Below are 18,868 nucleotides of genomic sequence, written 5' to 3' on the forward strand. Positions count from 1 at the left end.
ATTTAAACTGAAGACTTTTGTTACTTTCTCATAATTCAGAGATTGTATGGTTTTCTTATCCTCTTGCCTAGAAGAAGTGCTTTGGATCTTATACAGCCTCTCACTCAACAGCGCTCTAGTATTCATTAAAGTAGCCCAATCATTTTGAGATTGAAAAAAGGAGCGGTTAGAGTCCAACTCCTTAAAGTTAATAGCATTCCTAAATTGGCAGTACTTCTGAATTGCCCAAAAAACTTACATAGAGGCCTGAGGGGAAAAAATCTATCATCTATCTATCTATCTATCTATCTATCTATCTATCTATCTATCTATCTATCTATCTAATCTTTTTCTTTCTTCTTTTTCTTATCTCTTTATTTTTTTTATTTAAATTTATTAGCTGCCCAAATCCAATGGACTCTGTTAGGCTAATTCAGTAGCAAAGGATTGATTTACTCCTTTGGAATTGTTTTTTGAAGTGTTCACACCTATATAGCATAATTCCTTGGAACTGTAATACTTACTTTGAGGTGGTATGAAAATTAGTTTTTACAATTAGTTTTCAGTACTTGAACAAAAAAAGCACAGGGGGACTTTTCTGAATTTCATGTAATCTACTTAACATTGTGATGAAAAAGAATCCTCTCTTGTCAAATATAACCATATAACATTTCTTGAAAATTCAGACCTGCTGTCTAGTAGCCATTCTCCAATGTGTAATTATATATCGCAGGTTTAAAGCCAAGACACAGTTGTGTTTTGTAATGTAAGCAATAAAAATCTAGGAACACTGAGAAACATTTCAGTAATGCCTTAGACATTTGCGACTAACTTCAAAGATACAAAAATGATAAAACTTGCTTTGTCATATTGTGATGCAAACTTTGACTTTGTCATGGGGTTTGCATCGTAATCTTTTGTCACTTGCTCTCCTCCCACCCTTTTCTCTCTGCAGGCCTCTATGATTATTTCACTCTGGCTCCATACAGATATTACTGTAGTTCAAAAGTACCAAAATAAAGAGCCTTATGTTTCTCTTCACTTACTTCATGAATGGGCAATGTGGGGCCCTCCATTCATTGTTGACTTCTATCATCTTCTGTCAAAACTTGGTAGCCAATGGTAAAGGAGGTATTGGTAGCATAGCCAGTGGTAGAGGATGATGGGAGTTATAGTACAAAGCACCTGATAGGGCTCCAAGAAGATAGACCTCCAGAAGTTGTAGTGCTCCAACACTGGAGGTTTTTAAGAAGAGATTGGACAACCATGTCTGAAATGGTATAGGGCAGGGGTAGGCAACCTTGGCTCTTTTATGACTTGTGGACTTTAACTCCCAGAATTCCTGAGTCAGCATGGCTGGTTCAGGAATTATGTGTATTGAAGTCCACAAGTCATAAAAGAACCAAGGTTGCCTACCCCTGGTATAGGGTTTCCTGCTAGAGCAGGGAGTTGGACTAAAACGCCTCTTTGCAACTCTGTTATTCTGATATTCACCCTCATGGTTTTTTTTTAAAAAGCATTTCAAGAAATAGGAATACTGTTCTGTTCCTGTTCTGACTATTATTGAAAGCCTTAGCTGAAAATAGTGGAAGTGAATACAGAAATGCATTTTATTCTCTGATCACTGAGGCATAATTTGTCCATGCAAAATGAAACACTCCCATGTAAGTGTGACTGTACGTTCTTCAAGCTGTGTCTTTAAAGACATTTATGAGCAATAGCAATAGGTATCCATGGGCACATGTAGCCCCACACATGCTACATTTTTACTACCCCAAAGGATCAGAATCAGACAACTAAATTTTGTCAGTAGGCTGATTCTTAGTGCCAAAATCCTTTGGTAAATAAAAATTAAGCCCAAAAGATATAAAATCACCAGCTACATCAAGGTTCCATAAGCTTTAATATTAGTCAGCTACCAAGAGTTACTCTGTGACAGAGGCAGTGTGCAAATGAACAAAATAAATAAATGCATTATTATTTCCCATTTCCCATAGAAGCCCCTTCATTCCACCAAAAAAGCTTGAAAACTTTCAATCAGTTCTAATGTCATTCCCATGCCATAAAATATGTCTTCAGAAATAGGAAAAAAATGAAAACAGAGCCCCTGACCATAGGAAGATTGGTTACTTTTGATGTGATACAATCACTAAAGTGGACATCATAATTATGGACTAACAGGAACTAATATATTTTGCTTCTGAAAATCATGCAACAGTAATATCGCAGTTCCTTAAAAAAACAGAGACATGAGAATGCTGACATAAAGAATGGTAATATTCCAATTATTTGTCTTAATTAGTCTCCTATAACTGAGTGGCCTGCTAGAAAGCATGAACATTCATTATAATCATGTCCTCTCTTTTTGCTTTTATTCCTAACATTACTAATACAGATAAAACATGAATAATCAGAATGATTCATCTTCTTTGCTGTTTTGATTAGGCCTACCGAAACTGAGCTGAACAGTTAGAGGTCTTTTTATATATTGTATATTTGGCTACCATTTAGTAGATATTCTTGGATTTTCTTGGAAGGCATAAAGGATCAGGCTGGGAACAGATCATCCTGGAGAAGATTCTTTTTTTAATCCCATTTATATCCCGCCCTTCTCCAAAGTCTCAGGGCGGCTTACAATCTAAGCACAAATCAAATGTGCTTAGCAATAGCCTTCATTCTATGTATATGCCTGCTTATTAGGGCTTTCGCCCCCCCCAAGCGGCATTATTACAAAGTCAGCTTATTGCCCCCAACAATCTGGGTCCTCGTTTTACCTACCTCGGAAGGATGGAAGGCTGAGTCAACCTTGAGCCTGGTGGGACTCGAACCTGCACTAATTGCAGGCAGCTGGTGTTACTTAAGGAGGCATTAGCCCACTGCTCCACCAAGGCCTACTATCCATATGCCTACTAACAATTGACACCAGCCTGATGATTCATAATCAATCAATCAATAAAAAAATTAGCCCCAAATTTTAGAACAAACTAGATAAATGCATAGAACACAACTGCTAATTGTTCTAATTTTAAATGCCATATAGTAAAACCCAAACTTCATTTTGTTTTGCCTGGGTTTTGTTTTAACACTTCTTGGTCTAATTTCAACCTGGGGATCTGTAATTTTTCCTGGACTATTAATTTCAATACCTACAGTAGAAGATAAAGAAATGAAATCAATGATAGGTACAGTACAGTATAGTCCTTTGGAAATGCCAAATCAGATAAGGTATAAGAAGAGAACAAACTACTTCCAGATAAAGAGCAGCCATTACAATTTACATATCTGGGAGTTATTAGTTTATTAGTAAAATTCCACTAATGAACATATAATCAATCAACCAAAAACCCTTTGTCCAACATAACAAATGAACAAATCACTCCTTGTACAATTTGGAAATGTATCATTCTATTTTCAAAAATATCTCTGAGTTTCTTCAGTACCCACGCCAAACAGACCTAAAATGCACAAGGAAAAATACACAATCTGTATTATCAATCAACTCTTTTCGTATATTATGCCAGCAGAAAACAGCAGGAAAGCCACATTTTTATTGGAATGGTATCCGAGAGCCTCCTTCTATGTGATGACAAACAGAATGTAAGAAACCCATAAATATACATGTTTTGCTTATGGCCTTAGGCAGAAAAAAAAACTACCCCAATGTATTTCTTCGGATTTTGTCTCAAAATCTAGGGCTAAAAATACTTGTTGCCTTTATTTTAATTTAAACATAAAGTCTCAAGAACCCTGCAATTAGTTTAATTTATATACTGCATTTTCTTTCTCCAGGATTCTACCTGAAAGATATCAATTATGACAACACTTATGCCTACACATGCACACATCTCATTTAAAATAACCTAAAGAAAGTGCCATGTATCTTGTTACTATTACTATTATGAAGATGACCTAGGTATTAAGTTGCAGAATTAGATAAAGTTGCTGTGATGAAGACATCTGTCATGGGATGCCAGGTTATTAGTAGGGCTGGCTCGCTTTCGTGCCTGTTTTTAACATTTAAAATAATTAAATGTTATATTATTGTAATATATTCTGATTTAAATACCTGGCTTGCATTCATTAAAAAATATTGCTTCAAAGGAATGACATTTTAAAAATGATTAAAATAGTACTTTAAAGTATTATTAAAATTGTAATGTATTGGCCATAACTGTTTTAATCACTTGCTTAATGTCTGACCTAGATTGCTGTATTGCTTAATGGTTGCTGTTACTGAAAACCAGACTGGCTGTCTCCAAGCTGATAATTAGACTTGGGGTGGGAAACAGTTACTTTAAACCTATTGGTTGCCGCCTAGAGGCCAACAGTATATATAGATGTGTAGCAGGCATTAGGGCTGCTTCTGTTCTGAGTTAATAAACTTGCTTGCTGTTTCAACACCTCTGCCTCATTCAATGCCTAACGAACTGAAGATATAACAAAAATGTTATTTCAAAATAATCCAAATGCAATGGCCATTTAAAACTCAGAATAAATTCCACACACCCAGACACCCTTCTACATCACTGTGTTGTATTATTCTTTGGTACATAGTCTGGTTTGATCATATGTGGAAGGAGAGGACAGAGGCCTAGGAAAAATGTAGGGTGTGATTCCATTATGTGAAAGGGAAAGATTTCTTTAAAAATATTTACAATAAAAATAAATTGTTTTTTTCCAAGAAAGAAATGAAAATGCTAAAAGTCACCTTATAGTGCACGGGTGTCAAACTCGCCACATCATGTGATGTATCACAACTCTTTTTGCATTGCCGGCAATGGGGTGGGCACGGCTTCGGTTTGATGAAACTGGCCCGCAGGCCAGCAGTGTGACACCCCTGTATAATGTATTGCATTGATAGCAAAAGGTTGATAACACTTAGAAAGCCACAAGCTCATTGGTGTATTACACCTATAGAAATAGCTTTATCTTGTTAGAGGTTCTGCTCAGTAACTAGAGGGGTGAGATTTCAGTAGCAGAGAAACTCCAGTCATTCTAAGCTGAAGAAAAGGAACTGGGTTTAATTTTGTTTTGCTTTTGTTCATCAAATGACTCTTACAGTTAGGCAGCACTTCAGGTTCAAAGCAAAGATGTGCTTCAAATTACACAGGAGCATGACTGGAACACTTGTAGACAACTCTTTAAAACAAAACACACCTTTTGAGGTGCTGCCACAGAGAGGAGAGGGTTGACCTATTCTCCAAAGCACTTGAGGGTAGAAGAAGTAATGGACAGCAGTTTAGCAAAGAGAGATCCAGCCTAAAACTAAGGAAAAATTTCCTGACAGTGAGAACAGCTTGCCTCCAGAAATTGTGTGTGCTCCGTCACTGGAGGTTTTCAAGAAGAGATTGGACAGAATGGTATAGGATCTCCTGCCAGGGGCAGGGGTTGGACTAGAACTGGGCTTTTCAACCTTTTCACCTGTTGTACCACTTTTAGGATATGGCAACATCCGAGTACCACCAGTTGCCTAGCAAGGTGTCAAAAACTTGACCCCCCCAAAAGGAAAAAAAGTGATGAAGTACAGGTAGTCCTCAACTTACAACAGTTCGCTTAGTGACTTTTCGAAGTTACAATGACAGTGAAAAAGTGCCCCCCAAGCCACAGCTGAGCAAGACACCTGCCTGCCCGCCCGGCGGCGCTCTTCCTCCTGTCTGAGGTTTTCATTGTTGTGAGCATTTCTGTTGAGGATTGGCAGCGGGGGTGGGGTGGGGGGTGTTTAGTTTTTATTCCCCCTCGTCTGCTGGGTGGTTGCAGCAGGTTTTGGTCACTTCACATGACCCTGGGACACTGTGACCATCATAAATATGAATCAGTTGCCAAGCATCTGAATGTAACTCACAAGACCCTGGAGATGCTGCAACATTCCAGCTGATCGGTGCTTCTTCTGGGCTCAGCAGACGTGCTGGGATCAGTGCCAAGCTCCAGCTGGAACCTGGTGCTGATCCTGGCACTTCTGCTGAGCCCTGACAGCCCCGAAGAAGCGCTGATCCTGGCACTTCCGCTGAGCCCTGACAGCCCTGCAGCTCCAGCCATCTCTTGCTCAGGCTTGTGCAGTGCTACCACCAGTTCAGCTCATTCCCCTCCCCCACTACCACTTTTCTAGGATGGTTGCATACCACCTGCCAGGTGCCAATGTACCACAGGTAGTACCTGTACCACTAGTTGAAAAGCCCTGGATTAGAAGACCTCCAAGGTCCCTCCCACCCTGTTATAGTGTTACTTTTCCCAGAATCCCTTGGCAACTGCAGAGACAGTTGCATGATCCTGGGGAAATGGAACAGTGTTGTAAGGATTTTCACACAGGTGCTCTGCTCACATCCTTGTCTGCTTCATGGGCCTTTTTACTCTCAGATCTGAAGAAATGCTCAATCCTAACAAAATCTGTTTCAGAACAAATTAGCAAAATACACTCCTCTTAAAATCCCAACATAATCCTTTAAATTGAAGGTACAGGAAGTAGAGCCTGGGGATCATCTGCAAGTTCTTCCCCAGTCTCTTAAAACTTCTGAAAAACATCCTAAAACATAATCTGCCCTGCCTTCCACGTTCAGTTCTCAAACTGACATAGATACATTGTGTACCCCTGTTTTAAAGAACGAAAGAAACGAAAGAAAAGGGGATATCATTTGCTCTTGTTTTGGCAGCTCATGATATACTCTTTCATTACAAATGGATCAATGAGAATAACTCTGAAAAATTTATTCAACAAAGAGAAGAAAGCAAAGGAATCTTAAGAGCTCAATTTTTAATTACACAGGAATAAATTCAGGGTAATCCAGCCAATTAGTTGGAGAAATCCAATGGGCAAAGAAATAACCTTAGCTAAAGCAGTGTGCAGGACGTAAACTCGACTGGACAACCAGAGGAGGAAGAGGAAAGAATAAAACCTTTTTTTTTCCTTTATTTTTAAGGAGAAATTAACTATGCCCTCCAGGATTTTTCCCTCACTCAAGGACATGAAAGGGTTTCAGATCCTGAGGATCAGTACTCAAGGAAAGGCATTCCCTAAATATAAGCTGATTGAATATAATGAGACTTATATCTGGGTAAAAATAATTTTCAGTCTTTCCATGAACATTTAAAAATGAAGAAAAAGGAAATCAGAAGTTCTGTCAGACCCTTAATACCTTCTGATTTTTTTTTCAGGTAGTTGCATATGACCTCAACTTTCACACTGCTTTGAAGTTCCTTAAAATGAAAAAAAAATTAAAACGTAAAACTGTCTTGCACTAATTCTTTATCAGAAATATTATTAAGGGAAAATTGTTCAAAAAATGCAGCAGTCCAAACTTTTACTTTAACTTTTTGCTTTATGACAGATCAGGCCTTTGTGAATCATTCGTGGTGATGTCAGCATTCTTCATCCAATGATGTCTCTATCAGTGACAATGAGTTTTTAACATTTCTGATTAACTTCATGTCAAATCTTTGCAACTTTATCATTAACATTAATGAAGCCAGAGTGTTTTGTTTGATGAAGATGCTATTTCCTCAGGCAGAATTATAGATCTTAAGATAATGTGGTTAAAAATGTACAAATGGTTCCGGAAGTATGGCTTCCAGATGAAGGCCATGGAGATATACAAGGAGAAGCTTATAGGACTGATAAAATGGCTAAAACTTGTGAAACTGGGCTGCTGGGTGGAACTATTGTTCATAGCTACCAGTTACTAGATGCAACAATGATTTTTTTCAGACCAGATATAGTAATCCCATGTAATAGAGAAGCATTATGATAATTAATGTAGCCTAATATTAATTAGCAACTTTCAGCAATCAATGTTCTATACAGTTCGATGCCAAGAACAGCTAATCTGGGTGTGATTGTCTACATCAGTGTTTCCAACCTCAGCATGTAGTTTTAGATATGTGGGCTCCATCTGCTAATATTTCCCAGCCACCATGCTGGGAATTCTGGGATTTGAATCCCCACATCTAAAAGTTTCTGAGGTTGAGAAGCAACCAGACTTCAAAGTAAATTTGGGGCCCTTCAGCTAAATATTTCAAGGTGTTCTGAATCAAGCTAAGAATATGAAGAAAAATATTTTAGATCAAAGATTGGCTGACAACTCCCACAGTTCCTTGTTATAAGACTTGCTGCCTAAGGCAGAGGAAAAAATGTTAAAGTCCAAAACACGGAAAGAACAGTATGTGCTAGATATGTAACAAAGTATGCATTTAATCTTCAATTAAAAATAATGAATTTTTATTCTTAGAGGACATGACCCAGAGTCCACCCATACTTTTGTTCCAGCAACTTTGTCATTGTATTTAAATCAGTATGCAGCATGTAAGGAAGGCCTTGCACATCTTTGAAATGTAGTATATAAACAAGTAAAATATGTAGTATGAAAATATAGCATAAGCAGATGTAATTGATTCTAGTGTTATTTTATATGAAAGACCAGAAGACTTGTATTTAATATGTTTCCATTGATGAGGAACTACTACTTAGGTAAGTCCATTGTCATCACTGTCAAATGATATACAATGAGATAAGTCAGACATAACTGGCATCTTGATCCAGTCATTTATAATCTGAAAGCCTAGCTGGAGATTTATTTCCCTCCTTGTCCTTCCTTTGTAATAAAAAGAACAAGCTACAGAGAATTATGATATTGTCCATTTTAAACTACTGTATTTTCTGGCGTATAAGATGACTTTTTAACCCATGAAAATCTTCTCAAAAGTTGGGGGGGTCGTCTTATACGCCCAGTCGTCTTATACGCCGGAAAATAGTACATAAATCAATCGAGTGCCCCTGTTCTTGCAAAGCAACTTAAAGCCTCCTTAGTCCAGTCCCCCCTCCAACATGACTCTCCCTTCCCACCCCCAAGAGCCTCTAAGCCCCTTCCCCTCCCCCTTGCAAGCGCCAGACCCCGGGAGCTCTTGCGTTTATTCCAAAGGGTGGATGGAAGGAAAAGCCCCTTTCGGCTCCGGTGTGGCTGCAAGTTGATGAGCCCGGGAAGGCACACCCTCCCCTCTCACTGTGGAGGAAGCAGGGCAGGCTGGCTTTGGGCGGGAGCCGGCAGGGCAGTCCTGCGCACGCGCGTGCTCCCCGGCTGCTAAGGAGTGCTCGGGGAGCCGTGGCAGGTGCCTCACGCCCTCCCCCCTCGAGGCGGCACCGGCGGAGCTGTCCGGCATCGGGCGGGAGCCGGCAGGGCAGTCCTGCGCACGCATGCGCTCCCTGGCTGCTAAGGAGTGCTCGGGGAGCCGTGGCAGGTGCCTTATACGCCCAGTCGTCTTATACGCCGGAAAATATGGTACTGTTATCTTTTATTTCCTTTTTTAAAGGAAATGTATAGAATGGTTATCTTGTATACCCAAACAATATTCATTTCATTAACTTATCTTAAAATATACTACAACATTCTTCCTGTAGGCTGGACTATGTCTATGTCTAGTCTATTTCTATGATTATGTCTAGATGGGTATGTAACAACTTTGAGGCAATGCCCCAATGCAGAAGAGCAAAGAACACTGTCTTGATGCCTAACTTGAAGGCATAAAGATAAGCTGCATCATTTCTTCTAGCCTTTTGTTCAATGCAGATGCTGGTGAAAATGCCTATCCAGGAGGCAATGGGAAGGCAGCAAAGCCCCTCCCTTTGATGAGATTTAACAACTATGCCAAGCCTCTTGTAGCAAATGTGTGCAGTTTACTTTTCAGCGAAGGCTCACAAAGATATTTTAATCAGGGTTTCATGGGTGCAAAACATCTTTTAAGGTTTTATACAGTCTGTTTGTCCTGCCTTCATGAATTCTGAATAGCCTTTTAGTTATACATCTGTTTCATATCATTTATCTTCCGATTATTCAATTTGAGAAATGACCATCTATTAGATTTCTTATTTTTTTTAATCTTAAAATCACGAGTAATGCATATTCATCCTCATTTGCAGGACTCATCTGTTATATGGGCTTTTTATCCTTGTAGTTCATTTTATGTTGAATTTTGAAAAGAAATATTTTTTTTATTATTAAACATGTAAACCAGCTGTCAGTTACATAAACTATAATTATAATAAATAGATTTTTTTAAAAAAAAATACCAAGTCTTGTGACATGGCATTTTCCCCAAATGTTGCAAAAACATACTCAGTATGGAGTATAAAGATTGACACAATTCCAGTATTTAAGATCAGATGAAGGAACAAGTTTAAGATCATGCAATCGTCTTCTTCTTACCTGCCACCCACCTCCTTGGCTGCTTTTCAGAACATGATCCTATAGAATAGTGTACGATTGAATGACTCTGACATAAGCGTCATAATTAGCTTATCAGCAGTCACACTGGGAAGATTGTGCTGAGAATTCCATCTGTTGCAATCTAAAGTGGGAAGCTGAATCAAGAGAGCGATATATGATAGCTGATTAAATGACGTTTGATAGATGATATGTCAAGCAGTAGAAAAGACTTGAAACAAAATGTCATGAAGAAGTTGACTTTTACATCGGCAAAATTATCAAACAGCATAAAAGATTGCATGCAATATAGAGGGCATTTAAAACTAAACAATTTTCATCTTTGCAGCTTAATATCAAAACCATTTGTTGTACTGAGCTATCTTGATTTAGTTTGCCACATTTATATGAGTGGAATTGGATGCGATATGTTAAATATAAAGATAGTTGGTTATATTTAAGAATTTATTCCACTAGCAAAGTGGGCTACATCATAACTGCAGTACATGTGGATATAATACCCTTTTCTAGCTTATATCTAATCAGAATGGAGAAATCTAGAAATTAAATCTCTGCAAATGTTTTCTTTTCCAATGAAAAAAAAAACATAAATAAGTGTCATCACAGCTCCATCTCTGCTGGAAGCTCAAGATTTGGATCAAAACCTAATGAATGCTACGGTAATTTTTTTTCTCCTCCTCTTCCTTAAGAAAAGACTAGACTATACAAAACCCATAAAAACAGGAATGAATTTACATTACAGTTTTGAAAACAAATATATTAAACAAATTTTAAAACCCAAACTATAAATTAAATTATTAGGAAGATATGGTACCCCTTCACCCAACTTCAGCATTTGGAATACAGTCAGTCTGTTGTAAGAGAAGCGGGGAGACATAATAATGAAGAGTAAGCGAAATATTGGACAGGATTGTCTAATTGAGAAGAGTGGTATCAAGTAGAGAGAGGAATAAAGTTGTAAGTGAGCTTTACAAGGCTCTGTTACCAGAAGGAGTAGACTCTTCAAGAACATCAGGTGCTGGATGTTTCCCAATCTACTCTGGGAAGAATTAGGGAAGGTAAAATATAACAGGTTTTCCATTTTTGCTTCATATTTAATATTTTCCTTCCATTTATCAAAATACTATAGACTGATAATTTATGGCTTACTCAGTAGGGTAAATGGGTGAATGGTTTTCAAACTTTTCTACATATGTGTCCCTCAGTAGTTCCTTTGGACATTTTCTTCCTTCATGATTTGACATTGTGTTACATTCAGATTTTGTGTTTGCCTTTTCATGGATTATTAGAGAACCTGTTTTATATGATTAACTTTCAGTTCTGATGTCAGAATTTGTCTTGTGTCAAATTCCTCAAACCCAATTGTGCTCCTTTCTTCTTGGATGTTCAGGGAGTATAATGCTCAAATTATGTTAGTCTAATCAAAATGACACTTCTATAAATGAACCCTCCAGACTCTCTACCATGTATAATCACTGCTTTATTCTCTACAATAAGAACAATATAAGTAATGAATAAAAGATCTGCCTGCTTTGAAAAAGAGGCAGCTCTTTGATGGCTCTTCAGAAAAATGTACCAAAAATGGATTGTAAATATTACCCCTCTTCCTGCTGAAAAAAGATGTTTTCAAGTCAAATCCAATTGTAGCTTCAGTATTCATATCTTTATGAAATTAATGATCCACTTCTTCAATCATATGGCGTACACATGCCTGTGTTAGAGAAACTATTATAAATGTATTATCTTCAGGAAAGTTGCTTATAAATATATGCATATTAGGAAAAACTATTTCATCACTGTTTCAGACTAGCACTGATGATGTTACCTAGTTTGGGAAATGAAGTACCTGCAAAACAAAAACAAAAAACAAGCAAGCTCAGAGAATACCAAGGACAACACCCCCCACCTTGTCTCATCACTAGTAGATAAAAGCTTGATAATGGGCTACACTTTTCATGCCAACTTAAAACTGCAAACTGAACAGATAGGGTGCAAAACTACAACGAACAAACATGAGGAACTGATGAAACCATCCAGATATGTCAATTCCCTGAAACCTCATATTAACTTTTATCGTCAGTTTTGGGTGGAACATCTACCTGATCTATCTTCTGCTTTCTTCTTTCAGAATGTCTACTATACAGGTAACCAACAGATCCATGTGGGTGTTCTTAGTCCTACCATTGACGATGATGACAACAGATGCCTGGTCGATGTGAACAGCAGGCCAAGACTTATTGAATGTAGTTATGCCAAAGCCAAAAGGATGAAGCTTTATTGGCAATTTACTCAGGTAGATTTTCTCTCCTCCCTCTTCTCTCCCTTCCCCCTCTAAAAAAATTCAACATGGATAAAAAAAATCTAAGGAAAATGGTTCTTGGTGGAAGCTGCTTTCAGTCAAAAAGCTCAGTATAACAAAGAGTGGCTTTGTTGGTGTTTTTTACAAGCCCTGAAAAAAGTGGCTCTTAGTCTGGACAAGCAGGAACTTATCTTGAATGACATGGAAAATGAAACAATGCTCCCAGACCCATTTTTTGCACTGGGTCAATGTCCAGCGTTCCACAGGTGTCAAAGAAAGAAGTAAAGCAGGAAGTTTAACCTCTGTATGTTCAGGCTTCCCAGACTGCCTCCAGTTGCCTCGTGTGATTTAAAAATCTGGGCAAACAAGTATCTAATCTGGGGGAAGCTTAGCCTGACACAGCAGATTCTCTGCTTCAGGCATTTATTTGCTGTGTGGAAGATACAACGATGCAAGAGAGGGAAATAGGGCCAGTGATGAAGGAAGATGGCAAACTAAATTGTAGATGATCAGTAAACGTTTGTATTTTATCATTTTAGATTACAAGGAGGCCTAACAAGAGAGAATACCCTCAAATGAAGGAAAATTGGCAACCGCAGGAGGTGGGGAAGAGGGTAGAAATCTGATTTGAACACATTCCCCGTGACACCTTCCTTTTGATTTTTTAATCAGTGTTATTGTAATGTAGTGGATTATTTGAAGTATCACTACAGATTAAAAAAAAAGTCTGGAAGCTTTCCATCTTCCTAATATTCCCAGACAAAGGACCTGAAGAGAAAGTGAAGCTCCTTCCTTTGTGTCCTGGTGATAAATTAAAAAGCCAGCATAATAATTGAAGTCATGCTATTCAGAAAAGATTGCTTTGCTAATATGCAGGGTAATTAAAATATTGTTGCTTCCGAAGAGTCAGTGGAATGCAAAATGGGCTTGCATGCGGCAAGCTGTAAAGAAACCGATGAGAGTAATCGAAGGCCCAGAAGGAAATTTGTACACTGTGCTTTTGTTTGGTCTAATAAAAAAATGCATCTCTCTGAAAAAGAGGACTTCCCTCTTTTCTACATCCCAACCCACCAGTAATAATTCTAGGTTAGAGGGTAGGAGAGATGAGGAGGAAAAATGGCTGTGGGGTTTGCAGATGTCCAGTAAACTGTGGATGGAATCTGTGGATTCCATCCACAGATTAGTTTTTTCCATTCATTTGTTTGTTAGCTTTTGTGTTATTTTAGACAATATACTCTGCATTATAGCTGACTTTTCCAGCAAAATTAAGATGTTAGCAGGTGTTCTTATTAAACCTATCAATGTTGGATTTCACTCTTTATTTTCCAAACTGGCCATGGTTTGGTTTTATTTGAGTTTTTTAAAAAAATAATAAGTAATCTAATTTGCACTTCCAGCAAGCAATTCACTCAATGAAAATAGGTATCCATCCATGTTTGCACTTCTCAGAACTTTGTAATATACTGCTCTGTTTAGCAAGATAAGATGGACTTAATGTACCCATATTAGGGAAACCACAAGACATCAAATTGCAAGTAATAGGAATAAGTCAAAATGCATATATTAGAGGAAAATGCATACAAAAATATGTGAATTTGGGGAAAAAAACATTATGCACAAAAATGGATGTGGACCTGAAAATGGAATTTAGGATAAAAAGTGGAGAAAATGTAAGAGATATACAAAATATTTCAGCCTCAAACCAACTGAACCTCAAACCTTCTGAAATCTAAACTTTTGAAAAACCATGGCCTTTGTCTCAAGACGTGGACAAAATATAGTGAAATAAATCTTGACTATTTTGAGCAATTCTGGGTTTGTGAGACCTGATTGATCCAATTGGCTGTTTTGTGACTTGTGCCTGGACTATTTTTACTCAGGCTTCCTCCATCTAGCCAAGACAGTAAATAGGAACAATCATCTCTCTCTTTATTTGGGGTTAGATTGGTCAGGATAATGTAAAAGTGGAAGGCTAAGAAGAAAGCAGAAGTTAAGCATCAGAAAGGTAGGTGGCAACCACCAACCTATCAATATTTTGTGTTAGTTTTTTATTTATTTTTATTTATTTATATTCCAGCTTTATAATTCTTACAAATAACTTAAGATGTCAACCATAACCAACACTTTCCTCCTCCTATTATTTCCACAAAAATAACCCTGTGAGGTGGGCTGGATTGAGAGAGAGTGACTAGCCCAAAGTCACCCAACTGGCTTTCATGCCTAAGGCAGGACCAGAATTCAAAAGTCTTCTGCTTTCTAGCCTGGAGCCTTAACCACTGGACCAAACTGGCACTATTTTTTCTTGGTATTTTGCTTAAAAATTCAAGGATCAACTAAGATGTGGATGGACTGATACACAAGTGTATATGAGATATATGGGTACCTTAAAAAGTATTGCCATATATATTTACAGATAAGCCCATCCCTGGATAACTCAAACCCAATGTGTATTGTACTTCATTCTGATCATGCAAAGATATATGGCTTTTAGGGCTATGCAAAGCCTTTGAAAGGGGCAACATGCAGGAAACCCTAAAAGACTTGTTTTGTAATCACAGAAAGCAGCTGCATCATTTGGAGGGTTACTCCTCATTTTTCTCCACCTTCTGAAGCCACTAAATAACCTTTGCAAATGACATGGCTACTTTAACAATCATTATCTACATTCCAGCAAGCTGCAAAGCAGCTCTTTCAAGGGCTTTGCAAAGTCATAAACTGTGTACACTGCAGTGCTTTGTAACCAAAGCTTGCATTTATTTTTCTTATTGTGTAAATACAGTGTCAGTTTAACTAGCACAACATTTGGGGTGTATGTGCAGTCTTTAAATGCTCTTGTGCAGAATCCACTTTAAAACACCAAAATTAATGTGTTGCCATTAGGTGGTCATAAATCTTTGCTCAGGCTGTTGGAGTTTGTTTTATATATTTAAGCCAGAGTCTCATACTCTGAGTACGTATGAAGTGTGTGATATGAGCAGTGTGTGATATGTTTTGCTAGGTTTTTTTCTTTAAATAGCATGATAAAATATAACAGTTAAAGCACATGCTTGGGTGCAGCACAGAGGTATTAACTATTATTTGTTAGCTCTTAAAAAAAAGTAACTTCCATAGTAACAAGTACAATTTCTAATGGCTGGGTGGTTTTTACTTTCCTGGTCTTGGCAGCCCTACTATTATTAAAGTGCTAAGTGTCCCCATTACAACCAAAGTAGCTGTTAATGAAAAACATGTACATAAGTGTTTAATTATATTTGTGTTTTGTGCACAGTGTAATGATAGCTGGGCAAAAAGATGCTGCCAAGAGAACAGTCAGATAAGAGGGAGGATAGCATGCAACTGCATAAATGGATGGGGCAAGAGGCTTAGAAGAGTAGACTTTAAAGGAGATGGGTAGGATTGTACTTTCAGACTTGCAAGACTCTGTCATTGTAGCCTTATAGTATCGCTCAGGGCTAACATCAGTTTTGAAAGTCTGAAAGTGCAGTCCTCCTCCTCCCTAAAGTTAAAGAAACATTACTGGTATATAACAGGCAAATTATTTGTCCATTCTGAATAATTCTACATAACAATAGAAGAGGATATATATTTCAGGTTTGAACTTGGTTCTCTCTGAGCTTGATTGTTTGTTTGCACATGTTTCATTACCCAACTAGTTAACATCATCAGTGCTAACTCCTTAGTCTCATAACACATGGAAAGACTCATACTTTCAACTGGGAAACTGTATATACGTAAACAGAGGGCAAACCTCACACCCGCTAGCACTGAAGATGTTACTTAGTCAGGTAATGAAATACCTCCAAGCAAGCAAACAACCAAAAGAGCACCAGGGAGTCCACAACTGAATATGTTTCACCATTTTCTCCTGTGGTTCATGACTGCTCCTTAGAAACAGCCTGTCAAGCTGAAATATTGTTCATCTCTTTCTAGTTTAACAGCCAGACAATAGAAACACAAGGTTTATAAACCAAAAATGAAGGGATGAGGTATGCTTTCAATTGATTTTCTCTCAGGCTCTTTGGAGATGCAATCCAACTGCATCTTGTAGTTATCAGATTGGGAAAGGCCGGTCTATTCTAACATATAGCATTTGCTGCTGCTCCTCCAAGCATTCAGTCTATGTTGGATCCGGGTAAATGCCAAATATTAGTTAATTGTATTTTGTTTTCTGAAGTCTTTCCTACAACATCATTTTTTTTGTTCACATGCTGAGATTATATTTGAATTGCCCTTGCTAGAACTGATTGCAAAAAAAGTTTAAAATTGAAACAATGCCAGCAAAGTTTCTTTTAAGTTATGTGGGAGGTTTAAGGGAAATCACTGTGAACAATTAATATGGCATAAACAAAGACATGTTAGCTGGTTTTGTTATTTCTTGTTTCAGTTTTTGACATACTTTATGGGAGTTTCTAAAATCTAAAGTAATCTAACATTAGATTTTGATTGGCATAATACTTTACTAAAGCATTGTTGCTGAAGTCATCTCTAGCTCTTTTCCATGTCCAAAACTTCAGAACGATAGATGCTTTGTAGTGTGTTTATGCCACCTAAGAATTCATGCTATACAAAGTGTTTTTAGGCTTTAATGGATATGACTGATTTGGGAGCCAGATGTTCACAAGCATCTGTTTGACAGTTCATGCTTCAAGGAAAAGCTTTGTGTCTAATGTTTCAGCTCAGAGTGCAGGCTCTCTTGAGAATTCAGGCCATGGTCATGGCAGAAGAAACTCAACAGTTCAGGCAGTTTCAGGCCATGGCAGCATTTTAAGGGAAGGAAAAAAGGGGGAAAGAACATAGAGAGATACCTACCCAATAAACAACCAATCCAATCAGCTATTTTTTATCATTTTGAAAAAATAGTAAAGTAAGAAGTAAGCATACTACATACATATTGCAGCTGCTTAAATTCAAAATATTTAACAGCTAAAACAAAAGCATTTAAATGGTTAACATACCAATAGTCATACCCATGTGCATATATGCTCAGTGCTCAGAGAAGGAAGAGATAGTGAAGAGAGATTTTTAAGGAAGCTAAGTGAAAACCTCTGTCTTACTGCGGTGTGGAACTATCCACACTGCTGTCTGATACACTAATTATGGAGAAGTGGTTGAAGGACTTGAGGGTATTACCTATTTGATTTGGCCTGGTTGCAGCAAACCAGCTGTTAAATTATTTTTCTTTCTCTGAGACTTAGCAGGATGAGGTTGAGAGCAGAGCTCACAATGTCCACCATTAGGCCTGAACTGCTCATCTGCCTGCATTCCTGCAGGCTATCACTTCTTCAGACAAAGGCATCTGGAAGAACTGAGTTCTACAGAATTCATCTCCAGTTGTTAAATATCTGGTAGAATGGGAGGATGAGGCTAACTTGCAAACTCTCACAATGGAAAAGAAATGGAAACAGGAAAGGAAATGACTGGCATGAGAGCATTTGCCATCTTTCTTCAATACAGAACCACATCTAGCAAATTGTTAAACTAAATTGAGGATCTATTTAATATATTTCTATGCTACTCATAATACACTTCTTGTGGATATATGGTGACAACTCCTTGGTTGCATAATAAAGAGATATGATTCTTGTAATATCTTGAAACAGTACAGACGGTTAAATTTGATAATTACAGCCTTTCAGTTGATTTCTGGATTGTGGTATAACTTTAAGCTACCGTAAGTTGTTCAGTAAGGCAAGCTGAAATAAAAGAATTATTTGAATCTATATAAGTATTCAGTGAGGTAATTTCATAGTTGCCTTCATCCCCCACACCCACCAAAAAAATCAACCAAAATGTAGTTTGTAATTTATATTTGATCTGTCCATCTCTTCTTCATGTCTGGCCAATGGGTGTGAGATAGCTTTAGTGGTAATAAATACAAAATCGAACAGTTATGGATAATGCTGCAAACAAAAATATGAAGTTAAGATGTTCCACAAATTATTTCTTTGACACAGTCAACTAGAAATATATACTATGCACAATTGCACACCATCATTTTTAAGTATCCTACATTATTGCAACTTCAGTTTTTTTATCTCCCTTTATCTTTTTATGTAAAGAGCAGCTTTTGTCTTAATAGTGAATAATACTTGACTCAACCTTGAGAATCTGACCTCTATTTAATAGAAGAGAGAGGGGGGGGTTACTTTTCTCTTTTTTTCTGAAAATGGAATAAAAAGGAAGATTAAAATTAATATTATATTAATAATATTATTAATATATTTAAGTTAAAACAATAGCAGAATATTCAGTTTAACTAACAATTTGGGGTAAGATTAATAGTTAAATAATTAACTATTAAATAATTTAGTTTTTCCTTTGTTCCACAAATCATCCATTTTCCCTCTAGCTATGACACAAACTCCCATCAGCTCTTTTTATA

The 18,868-nt window shown here is 37.5% G+C and overlaps 1 protein-coding gene across 1 annotated transcript in view; it reads left to right on the forward strand.

The window, feature by feature from the left end:
- GALNT18 (polypeptide N-acetylgalactosaminyltransferase 18) overlaps window positions 1-18,868 on the forward strand; it is a gene marked incomplete at its 5' end in the record, with an annotated part of 361,412 nt that overhangs the window by 340,638 nt on the left and 1,906 nt on the right. Inside the window, one exon of the mRNA XM_083355851.1 lies at window positions 12,316-12,480. Coding sequence (XP_083211977.1) covers window positions 12,316-12,480 — 165 coding nt within the window. The remainder of the gene's footprint in view (window positions 1-12,315; window positions 12,481-18,868) is intronic.

The sequence above is a fragment of the Vipera ursinii genome (assembly GCF_947247035.1).
Source record: "Vipera ursinii genome assembly, chromosome: 1".
NCBI classification, from domain to species: domain Eukaryota; kingdom Metazoa; phylum Chordata; class Lepidosauria; order Squamata; family Viperidae; genus Vipera; species Vipera ursinii.